At 37.3% G+C, this 11,938-nt stretch overlaps 2 protein-coding genes across 4 annotated transcripts; one reads left to right on the top strand and one right to left on the bottom strand.

The window, feature by feature from the left end:
• The first annotated feature begins 866 nt into the window (after positions 1–866).
• Positions 867–10,354, top strand: sycp1 (synaptonemal complex protein 1). Of its 2 annotated transcripts, XM_041952251.1 has the most exons (34): positions 867–1,205; positions 1,763–1,892; positions 2,160–2,244; positions 2,337–2,380; positions 2,487–2,651; positions 2,820–2,887; positions 3,016–3,089; positions 3,212–3,270; positions 3,398–3,464; positions 3,643–3,716; positions 3,821–3,929; positions 4,117–4,211; positions 4,303–4,487; positions 4,572–4,639; positions 4,719–4,780; positions 4,896–5,012; positions 5,123–5,227; positions 5,390–5,493; positions 5,604–5,721; positions 5,828–5,898; positions 5,982–6,063; positions 6,163–6,225; positions 6,311–6,373; positions 6,458–6,520; positions 6,615–6,731; positions 6,821–6,931; positions 7,045–7,137; positions 7,236–7,310; positions 7,420–7,506; positions 7,605–7,751; positions 8,353–8,418; positions 8,509–8,613; positions 8,726–8,788; positions 8,914–10,354. In XM_041952251.1, exons 2-34 carry the CDS (start codon positions 1,764–1,766, stop codon positions 9,052–9,054), a joined length of 3,075 nt encoding a protein of 1,024 aa, XP_041808185.1. In that variant the 5' UTR covers positions 867–1,205; position 1,763; the 3' UTR covers positions 9,055–10,354. The 2 variants fall into 2 exon arrangements, with proteins under 2 accessions (XP_041808185.1, XP_041808193.1); XM_041952259.1 differs by lacking the exons at positions 7,236–7,310; positions 7,420–7,506.
• On the bottom strand, positions 8,666–11,207 carry si:ch211-105j21.9 (sialomucin core protein 24-like). Of its 2 annotated transcripts, none has more exons than XM_041952272.1 (4): positions 11,135–11,207; positions 10,211–10,706; positions 9,956–10,111; positions 8,666–9,858 (listed from the first exon to the last, which is right to left on the bottom strand). In XM_041952272.1, the coding sequence occupies exons 2-4, from the start codon at positions 10,698–10,700 to the stop codon at positions 9,728–9,730; spliced, it is 777 nt and encodes a 258-aa protein (XP_041808206.1). In that variant the 5' UTR covers positions 10,701–10,706; positions 11,135–11,207; the 3' UTR covers positions 8,666–9,727. The 2 variants fall into 2 exon arrangements, with proteins under 2 accessions (XP_041808206.1, XP_041808214.1); XM_041952280.1 differs by having other exon boundaries at positions 8,666–9,855.
• Between the last annotated feature and the right edge of the window lie 731 nt (positions 11,208–11,938).

Here is an 11,938-nt window from a genome sequence, read left to right as displayed (position 1 = left end):
TATTTGTTGTTGATACTTTCAAACATACAAATCGGTGCAACACTGCACTTCTCATTAAACAGAATGACTTTCAACTAGCAGTGCCAAGGCTTCGCTTGGTGCTAAGGCCTACTACTTATGTATTAGGAAGTGGCTTTTCAGTTGCAATCAATATACTGCCACATAAATCAGTTCAAGAAAAGTATCTCACAGAATAGTCCCATGGGTGTGTCTCCTGCCTCCTAAGACCTAAGATTGAGTAATTATACAACAAAGATGGCATTGGCATTCCCACTTTTAAACACTATTTTGGTTGTAGCTATAATGAGTGTTGTTTTTGCTTTGGACAAGCCTGAAGTGCTTTGACAGGACATGTGTTGGGCTTTTTCCATCTGAGAATATTTTAGAAATTAGACCTGTATTGAAATTCAGTGACACAGAGAGGATTGCACATGTTTTCAGACTTTTTTTGCCTTGAATAATGCACGTCCTATTCATATAGCCAGATCAAAATGTAGGTACAGAGATCCTTCTCCCCTTCCTCCTCTTCCTCCTCCTTCTTCTTCAGAATTTACTTAAGGCTTATTGATTAAGTTCTAGTTGCAAGGCCTGATTCCTAATCTTTTCTGAGGGTATGATTATTAACCTGCAAGCCTCATGCAGTCTGGCCCTGCAGAGACAGTATCTTATCTTAATCTTACATGTCTAGTTAAATAACGTATTTGGGAGTAATAATACGCCCACACATTTTATCAGCGAGACCAGCCTCTCAGCGCCCAATGTGATGATGGACCGTCATGTATTAGGCGATATGTCCGTTATCGGACAAACAGGCTATGCGGCGGCATCCGTGCCTTTTGTCCCTCTGTCATTTGCGGGATGTTGGCAGCAGACTCTTGAAAAAAAATGCCATACATCAAATAGATTTCAGAAGTGAAACGGAAACCTATACGTCATATTCGTTCAGTATCATTTAACAAGAAGTTAGGACGAAGGAGGAAGCGTTCCTGTGAGCGAGCCGGTCACTGCACCTCTTTGCTGAATAATACTCCCAGGTGTCCGATAATGGATGCTGCGTGTAGTTAATCTTCCTGTGGCAGTTGCTGAAGTTTTAAATGAAACGTTTGCTTTACGTTAACGTTACGTACGTTGTAACGAGCGAATTCTTTGCTTGCGCCCCACATACGGTGGTCAAATTAAAACCGTTAACGTTTTGGATAGGATAGGTAAGTAACTACCTGTCCGTTGTTTGTCAAAATACCGACATGACAACGTTAAATGTTTGTTGTTTTTGTTTTTGTTTTGCCTGATAGCTATTTTGCCATTGTTTCGTAGGAATCGCTATGGTAGGTTAGCTAACTGTAGCTAACTGGCTAAGTAAGCTAACGTCAAGCAAGTGACAGCTAAACTAAATTGTTTATTAGCAAGCTAGCTAGCTAGCTAACCTAGCCAGCACCTAATGTAACTCCTGGCTATTGGGTGAAATTAAGTAATGTGAATTGTCTGACATTGTCTCTTGTACATTATGGAGAGGGAGATGGGGGGGTTATTAGCACAATAGCATCTACAGCAGTGGAATGCAACATGAACATTAATGCAGCAATAATATTAATCCAAAAATATAACAGTACAATACACTATACAATAACAATACTTTCAAATTCAGGGAGAATTTTTAACGATGTGGTAGTAGTACGTTTACCTAAATTAAAGATCTAAATGCTTTGTCCACCACTGAATGTACTTTGCAATAATGGAAGCTGTATCTAACTGGTCATTTCAGGATGGAAAGAGACCGCAGTTTTAACTTCAAACTGTTTGTCCCTCCCTGGGTGAATAATGGACAGGTATCAGCTGTTCGACCTCAGGAAGTCACTGAAAACTGTGGTAATTTCATGAATACATTGCAGGAGGTGAGTAAAATTAGCCAATTTTTTAACCAACAGTAAATACTAGTGAATAAAACATAGCCAAAACACTTTGATGCTAGTTCAGCTCTGATGTTGTCCTACAATAATTTGCCAACTTTATATCACCAGTAAGTGTATGGTATCTACACTTGTGGGCTTTGTTTTCCTTGTTGTAAGCTGAAAGCATTAATGAATAGAGGCAGCTGTAGTCTAAGAGACAGTATTCATTAATACATATGATGACTAAGCATAATTGTTGTTTCCCCCAAGGGTTACAGTAAATATTTTGACAAAGAGCAGAGCACGACTTCCCCCAGTACAAGCATGGCTGCAGCCACTAAACCAGCCAGACAAGGTATTTTCTATTGAACAACACTGGCTACATAATTTCAACATAAAAAGTATCATAAACCTTTTGGTAAATTAATTATTGTCTCTCTTTCAAAGAATTTCCCAAGATGAAAGCTGTGCCACCTATGGAAAAAGACAAGGTAATATTTTCATTGTACAATAACATGAAGCATGAATAGGATAGACTTGGCCTTTGCAACATGGTTATTCTAAAGTTTACTTCCCTTCATTGTGAATGTTCCCCAGAGTAATTGCAATCCCGGACAGCTTTATTCCAAGCTGTTTGATGAAGTTGAGAAAATGAAGTGTTGGAAGGTCAAAGTTGACACTGACACTGTGCAAAAGGAAAGGAAACTACAAGAAAACAAAAGAACAATTGAAACTCAGCGCAAAGCCATTCAAGAATTGCAGGTGTGTGCCACAGTGAAAGTTTTTTTTTAATTTGTCCTTCCTTCTCTCGAAACATCTATTACAGTATTCTTTCTTTTCTGAAAGGGTTATTGATAATAGAGAAACAGCATTCTCTAACACCCATTGATAGCTGTAGTGGTATCAATTATGTGTGTTCTGTCTCTACAGTTTGGAAATGAAAGTCTCAGCATAAAGCTGGAGGAACAGATCAGTGAAAATGAGGATTTGACGAACAAGTATGGATTTTGTTTGTTTGAAAGTGCTCTGAGACACAGTAGATGTGCTCTGTAAAAGCCAGATAAACATGATAATCTGATTTCTAAATATTTTGTCCATTTAATTTGTTTTCAAATTTTATTCACAGGAACAATGCAACAAGGAATATGTGCAATATACTCAAAGATACTTTTCAGCGGTCAGCTGAGAAAATGCATTTATGTAAGTAATAAGTGCTTTACATTTTTTCCTCCCAAATACCTGCCTTAACCTGCTTATTCTTACGGTGTACAAAATAATTACATGTTGCTGCATATTTTATAATAAGTTTTTACATTTTGTAGTTGAATCTGAAAGACAAGAAACACATCAGCTATTCATAGAAAATAGTGGAGGTATTCAGGTAAGACACCACTAAATCTATATTATAGTTAAGTATTTTTATTAATAATACTTGTTGGACAGGAGTTAGTAAAACCGTAGGAAGTAATGTTTGATGGTCAGCTTACAAGTAACTTTTTTTTCTGTAGAAACTAATTACAGCATTCGAAAGCCTTCGCACTCGAGCAGAAGCTGATCAACAAGAGATGCAGAAAGGTTTTGTTTTTTGTATGACTGTTAGACTGTTCATCCAAATCTTACAACATTTTAATCAGTCAGAAATAACATGAATAATGAAATATATATTGAATGACATAAGAGAATTATTGATAGGTGAACAAGAAAGAGAACATGTCCACCAGTGAGAGTATTTGCCATTTTATCTTTTTTTCAGTCAAAGAGGACTTGCTGCAATTTGAAGATCTAAAAATGAAATATCATCAAGAATATAACATGAAAGAGAAAGAGGTTAGTAAAGTTGAACTCTTCAGATAACTTTATTTGGGAACTAAAGTGAAGTACAAGTTTAGAAACAGACAGCTTAAAGACTGACACAAGACACACATTCACAGGCTGCAGTGCTTCAAACAAAACTCAAGGATAAGGAAAATGAACTACAAAAAATCCTGCTTGACTTCCATGAAACCCAGAAGCACTGTAAACAGCTTGAAGAAGCAACAAGTAAGATCATGACTACATTTCATAATAACATGTTGTACATTTTCAGATTTAAATTTTGCAAATGCATTTTTTTGTTTGTCAAAATAGTTTTTTTGATGTGCTGTGTTAGAACAGTTTGTAATTTGAAGGAAAACTAGAGAATGAAATGCAATGAAATTAAATCACTGAATATTTACCAACTTTACAGATAAGCAACATGAACTTCTCAAAAGCTCAAAAACTGAACAGGAATCCCTTCTTCAAGAACTGCATACTGCAGAGCAGCGCTGTAAAGAAACAGAGGTGAGCGTGTTGAGATTCTTGTAATTTTCAGTGAAACTTGGCTCTGTTGATTAAATTGTTTTCTTTGATTGAAATGTTTTGCTTCCCTCAGAAAAAATGTGAAGCTATTGCTGCAATGCTGGAGCAAAGTAAAGAAGAATGTACAGAGATGATTCAAACCAAAGACCTGAACTTGGAGGAGCTCAGCAGAGTTAAAAATCAACAAGCAGACATGCTGGAGCAGATTCAGACAACTATTCAGAAGCTACAGAATTCACTAGCCTTAGAGATACAGAGGTGAAATTAACTGCTGATAATTCATAGCATTGTCCTGATCAAATACAAGTTTTCGTCATGTTCCTGTTGTTACTCATTGTCAAGGGCCAAGGAACTTGAGAATAAACTTACGGCAAGCAACAAAGAACTTGACAGGAGCGAAACACTTTTAGGTAAGACTCACTGAGTTAAATATGTAGATATTTTTATTTGCAGATGTGTCAAGCTTAAAGAAAATGTTTTACTCAACAGGAGAGACCACGGAGCAGTGTGCAAGGAAAGATGGGCAGATCACAGTCCTTGAAGATGAACTGGTAAGGTGCATTTTAATCTTATAGACAAGTTTATTCTTTGCTTCTTTACCATTCATTGTAGTCCAAACACTGCAGAAGATGACTTGATAACACAGTATGCTATTGTTGTTCTTAGGACAGAAAATCAAACACTATTGAGTCCATGAAGGGCAAGATTGATGTCGCTGAAGTGAGAGTGGAGGAACTCACTGCTGAGCTGTCAAGGAAAACTAAAGAAGCTCAGTTATTAAAGGTGTTACAAATAGACACTCTCGCCTGAGAGGAAAAAGGATGTTTATTATACAGTATAATACAGATACCTAAAAATGTATGCTCCAGAGTCTATATTTTATATTCACACAGAATGAAGCAGAGGTTGCCTTTGCTGAAAATGATTTACTGAAGAAGGCTTGTGAAGCTGCTGAAAAGGCACAAGAAGATTTAAAAGAGAAGTCCACAGTCACAGAGGTTTTTTACATGATTGCTGTTCTCTTGCAGCACTCGTCAAATTTTACCCACCCCTAAACTTTTATTGAGAAATAGTTTTTACAATGAATAAATATTCACTGATATTGTGCATTATGTACAGTACATAGCTTCACAGCATGATGTTTTTATATATCCCTGCAGATCACAGTGCAGGAGCTGCAGGAACAGTTGTTCATTGAAAAGAAGAAAAATGAAGAACGCACCTTTGAAATGGACCAACTGAGGAAAGACGTTACACAGCATGAGTAAGTTTTTAATAGCCAGCCATTCCAAGATATTAGCATATACAGTTGAATATTATATTAAACTGTTGTAATCTTAACGTCTGATTTGTTTAATTTGTGTCATCTTTAAGAGTAAGGTACAAAGAGATATTATCTGACTTTAATGAGCTTCAGTCTGAGAAGACAGCCATTCAACAGCAGTTTAACACCGGATGCTCTCATGTGAAAGCTATTGAGGCAAACATGAAGGTCTGAATTATCCAATCAAATGTGATAGATCACTTTCATTGTACAGTAGCTGTTTTGTTTTTACATTTCTCACTGTGTGATATGAATAACACAATTGACTTTTCAGGTGAGTGAGGGGAAGGTTTTGAGGCTCACAAGAGAAATTCAAAGACTGGAAAAAGAAAACAATTGTTTACGGTGAGTTTACACTTAAACTCAGACTTAAAAAGGTGTCACGCTGTGTAGTTCCAGAAATTAAGTTGTATACTTCCATTAAATAGAGAGGAAGTAAACTCCATCAAAACCATAATCCAAGGGGAACATCAGGGAACTGAGGCTCTGCAGAAAAAAATAGAAGAAAATGTAAGTATGCCAACGAAACCATTTATCAATAAAACACAAGAAAGATGCCTGCTGTTCTGAATGTGTTAAATTATGTTTCATTTCTTCTTTTTTGCATAGTGTGAACATCTGCTGGAGGAAATTACAGAAAAAGAAAAACAAATCAAAGCCGTGGAAACAAAAGTGATTATAAAACTGAAAATTGAAAATGCTGTTATTATTGTTCATCATTTTCTTGAAGTAAGAAGAAATTGTTTGTTTTTTTTAGCTGTGCGGTCTCAGGAAAAAAATTATGATTAAACTTAAAGCCCAGGAGGAATACCAGAAAGAGGTTGGTGATGACTCTGATATGGTAGACACACAATAGGATGTCTATGTAATTTATTCAATAAACATTTCACTTTCATATTTTCAGAATAAAATGCTTAAGAAACAAATAGCAAAGGAGATTGCAAAATCCAGTCAACTTGAAATTGAGGTATGTTGATGTTTTTTTTTTCTTCATATTGATACAAAACATTTCATTTAGCCCTGTACCCCTGTATGATGTAGATGGTTGGTTTTGTTTTTAGATCAACAGTCTTCATGAGGAGTCCCGAAACTTTAAAAAACTAAACGAGGAAAACTGTCAGAAATTGCTGAAGGATCTTGAGTCCCAATCAACCACTGCAGCAGACCTTAGAAATGAGGTTACTTATGTGATGTCAAGTTATTGGCAGCATTTTTACCTTCTCAGAAAAAAAAAATAATAATAATAATGAAACCAAATTGTCTACAGATACAACAGCTCAGATTAACCACAGCAGAGGCCATCAAGAGTAAAGAAGACATAGAACTCAAGTGTAAACACAAGATAACAGATATGGTCACTCTGATGGAAAAACACAAGGTAAGGTCGTCATCAAGTATATGCTTTGCTACCTGGTGTGGTACAGCATGTTGTCAATCCAAGCATCTGTTGCATTGGGAGGACTTCATAAATTGTTGTTGACTTGTTACTAGAGTCGTTATGACCGGATGGTTGAAGAAAAAGATGCAGAGCTTGATGAGAACAAGAAGAAAGAGATGGCGGCTGTTGCCCAAAGGAGATCACTGGTATGATACTGAAACATAATTAATTAATATTCATTAACCCATAAAACAATAAGACAAGTGTTATCCTAACATTGCCAAAACTAAATTCTTAAAATCAGGAGTTGGACATTGCGAAGCATAAGACAGAAGTTGATCAGCTGAAGCAACAGCTGAAGACAGAAGTGACAGAGAGGGTATGTCCTAGTGTGAATCAGTTTGCTTTAAGCTTTTTGCTGAAACAGGTTGTGCTTTACATTTTGAGAGATAGCTCATTCTTTGAGGAACACTTTTCATTGCTCTCAGGAAAAGCAGCAGCAGGAACTAACTGCTTTGAAGAAAGAAATGACATCAAAGAAAATCACTCAGCTCTTAGAAGTTATTAACAAGCAGGTACAAAATTTGTACATTAGCAAGTAGGCCACCACTTTGATTTTGATTTTGTTTGTCATCACTTGTGCTTAAACAAGAATTAATCTTGAAAATTCTAGTTACCTGCCGCAAACTGTAAACAAGGGCTATCTTCAGAGACTCCAAAAAAGAGCTCTTCAAAGAGACACGTGTTTGACTTCTCCAAGACCAAGAAAACTCCCTCCTACAGCAAAGATGATGGAAGAGCTGCGAATATGAGGAAGGCTGTGAGTCTAATGCACAAAACATTTTAGACAGGTTGAGCAAATTGTTAATGTCAGGCACATTCTTAATTGTTGAGGTGAGTTGAAAATCAGATCATCTCATTTTGCATTTTCATGTTCAAGAAAGGTTGAGTGAAAATACTGTAGACATTGTGTATTAACTCGCCTCTTTGTCCCATTCAGACCAGCATCACTTCAGGGATGCCAGCTTATATCATTTCAACATTTTCATGCACACATAGTGTCCATTATTCAACTAAATTGGGTGAAAGAGAAATTTAAAGTGTTTGTGTGTGTGTATGCAAAGGTTGTGTATTTATGTGCATTCATGTGTAGTGTCATTGTCAGTATGACACTACACATGATAGTCAAAATTTGAACGTTTACAGTTTTATGTCTGTCTGGTTAAGGAACCTGTCTGAGTCCATCAGAGCATCAGGTGAAACAACACTAAAGACTAACATAGGCAATTTAATCTGTTCATAAAGGCAATGATAAAGACCCGTATACCATAAGAGTTCATTCTATGTGATTCATTGTACCATTTTAGCATTCCTAATAAGTCTAGCACTGATTGAACTCTGACTTTGACTTTTCATCACAGGAAATTCACAGTGAAGACTTGAAAACCCCAATTACTAACAGGGTTGGCGGAACCTCAAAGATCAAAGTAATATACAGCATCATTCTGACATTTTCAAAAATGAATAAAAATATGAATGGCTTTTGCTGACATTTACTCTCCTGAAATTCCTCACAGTCCTACAGAATAAGGACACCCCCTTCTGCTCTGGGAGCAGGCTGGGGGAAGCGGGCCATAGAGCTTGACCCCAAATCTGACAGCTCTGATCAAAATGATGTCTTGGTGAGTTGTGTTGTTATTGGTTGATAGTTTATTTGTTAGAAGTATACAGGATCATACACTTTCATTCACATGATCATTTGTGCCAGCTGATTTGGCTTTCTGTTCTTGGTAGAGCTTTGCAAGTGCACCTGCACCCAGTATTCCTGCTCTCTGCAAACTCAACATTTTGCAAAAGGTAACTTAACCATAGAGGTTTCATTGTATTTGAAGATTATATTCATGCATTTTATGCAAGGCCAAAGAAGAATCAATCCATTAGTTCACTAAATTTGGATCACATTTTTTTTTTTTTTTTGTCAGATCCAGAGCCCTGTCACTCATAAATCACCAGGGAACTCCTTGAAGCTAGCTGCAATGAAAAGGATGAGAGATGCTGGTTGGACTGCTGTTACTGGCTGTGACAAAAAAAAGAAGAGAAGCAATGAAAACATCTTTGCATAAATAGCACTGTTACAGCTCAGATAAACAGCAATCACAACTATATCAGACAGGCTTTAGTGTTTATGCATATATATAGTACTCTTCAGGATCAGAGACTATAATCACAACAGGTAAATTTATTTCTGAGCATGCAATGAAAGTATTGTTATTGGTAAACTAAACAGTGTTGTTAGCTGAGAGATTTAGGTGTTAATATGCAAATGTGTTTGTGGTTTGAGGAAGATTTTAAGTGACTGAAGTCACCCTCTTTGCTTTCAAGTACTTTGACAAGAATTCTGTTTGTTGTATCCTTGTATGGACTAATTTATCTTCAGTGGTGTTCACATGAAATGGGGTTCTGCATAAGTATGCACTGTTGTGTGGGAAAAGGTGTAGTTGTTTGGTTTTACTATCTTTATATATAGAAAATGAATATATTAATGTGCCCTAGTGTTGAAAGTGTTTTAAGTAAAAGTAATGTTCACATGAATCAGCTTAGTCCTTGTTTCAATGTTCTGCCCGTCATCATTTTCTCTTCCTCTCTTCTCCTTCCATGGGTGTCTGATGAAGAATTTAAATTTCACACGGAGGAAACTTCAGTCTTGAAATTGTACTAATTGGCAGATGAAGAAACTTGGTTTTGTCCACACTTGTCGAGCACCGAAGGTAGTTTCAAACTGTAGAAGCTCTCTCTTTAATGAAGGAACTCGAGGCGGAATTGAGACTGGTCTGTTGAGACTGACGGTACATTGTCGTATATGGGATGGCCTTCATAAAGTCCTCCAGAAATGACGAGTGTGTCATCATCTGCCCTGTATGCATCTGCTGAAAATTCAATAATAATCATTAAATAGGCATTTTTAACTGCTAATAATACATAAAATAGTTCGTGTGGAATGTGTGATGAAGGGGAACTCCTTACCCGTGTCATCAGTGTTGTCAAGAGGTTGATGCAAGTATTGGATTTTGTGTTTGCATTTGTGAAACATGAACGCAACCAATGCCACAGCAAACACTCCAAGTACAACACTGAAGAGAATAGTCATATTCTTTTCCGAAATGTTAAGTCGCAAAGATACTAAGACAGGAGAAGAGGAAGCAATTAGTCTTTCACGATTTAAATATCGACCATGATGAGCAATTAAATGATTAAAAAGACAGAGCGTCTGATGCTTACCTTGTGTGGTGCTGCCCACTGAATCTGAGGCTGTGTTGACAGTGTGAGATGAATTTGCACTTGTAATTACTGTAGTGCCCGATGTACTTATGTAACCCACTGTAGTCTGCATTGCTGGTGTTGTCATGGCAGTAAACGTTGGAGTGTGAGTGCCAGGTGTTGTGGTCGTCAGTGATGTACTCATGATGGTTGTTGACTGAGAAGTCTGGAGATGATTTGTGCTCCCCACTGTGGCGGCTGTAGTAGTTTCATTGTCCTTGGTCGTGCTGGTAAATGGAGTTGTGTTATCAGTCAAGTTTGAGATAACAGTTACCTGTCCAGTAGAGTTAGATGGCGTTACGGCGGCAGGCGTGTGTGTCAGGGTCAGGTTTGAATCAGAGTTTCTCATTGTAGGTGTGACTGTCAATTTTGCCTTTTCTCTTTGTGCCACAGCAAAAGAAAAGGCCAGAAGGAAGCAAACCAGTGTAGCAAAGATGGAATCCATGGCCATTAAGTCCTGTACTGGGAAACAAAACATGGGCTGAAAAACATTTCCATGGAATAAACACTGTAAAATCATTTGTTTCCCTTATCTTCATAGTAGTTAAACAGATTAGACTTAAAGCCCACCTCCCAGTGTTATGCAGTGAAACCAATACCTTAAACACTGTGCATGACCTTTTGTAAGTCCGTCAACTGTGTTATGCAACTGCATTTTTCAAAGATTACCTTTAGATCTACTTACAACAGATCAGATGCAGGAAATTACCTCATACACACTAAAATGACAAAAAAGAAAATACAGGACTGCTTATCACCTCTGATCTTTTGTAGTTTCGTCGATGGAAACACTTCTAATCTCCCTCCCATGTGAAAGCTTGACTAAGTCCAAACCTCGATTAAGAACTGTGTTACTTTTTCAGAACTTAAGAAAATCAGACTCACCTCTTTTTGTCAGTCTCAGATAAAACAGTAACTGAATTCACTTCCCTGGCAGTGAGTCTACCTCTATGTCTCGACTGACTCTCCACTTCCTACAATCCTGAAACAGATGAAGGGTTTATTTGCTGGCATACTGGCAGGTAAAAGTGGGCAGGCCAGTGCTTTGTAAACTTCCTTTATTGTATGTTGCCAGGGAGACAAAGGGCAGGGTTATTACCTAGACCAAAGCTCAGTCTCTCCCTCTGTCTCTCCTTTGCTGGGTTCAAATAAATTTTACAGCCCTGATTAGAAGAGAAACTGCATTTCCAAATTATAAACTCCACAGTAAATGTATTTTTCTTCTCATCCTGCATTCTCTCTCGCACACATTTGAAGGTCATACACTCACTGGAGTTCCCTGTTGAATTTGTGTGCTTGTGTATGTGCGTTTCCAGTCAACTCGGTTGAGCTTTGTACAAAATATTTATTGACAAGCAGAATTGGTGACTAATTGGTACAGGTAGTCCATGAAGAGTGCACAATTTGCATATACAATAAAAAGGCAGTACACAAAAAACTCAAAAACAGACGGCCATTGTTCCTTCAAAACAGTAATCCTGTCATAAATACTAAAAAATATTAAACAGCATTCCAGTGTGCCTGTCAGTATTCAGTTAGAGAAAATAGAGCTAGCAGCCGTTATCAAAGAACAAAGGGTAGAGGTAAGCAGTGTTGCCACAACACTGTTAAAAAGGAAATGGGAGAATCTCAATCAGTGGGGAGCAAAAGATGTGTTGACCTTGTGTTATTTTAAATGCTTTTTTTCCC

Source organism: Chelmon rostratus, chromosome 2 (genome assembly GCF_017976325.1).
Source record: "Chelmon rostratus isolate fCheRos1 chromosome 2, fCheRos1.pri, whole genome shotgun sequence".
NCBI lineage: Eukaryota > Metazoa > Chordata > Actinopteri > Chaetodontiformes > Chaetodontidae > Chelmon > Chelmon rostratus.
The sequence above is the reverse complement of the archived record's forward strand: the minus strand, read 5'-3'. Positions and strand labels throughout refer to the sequence as shown.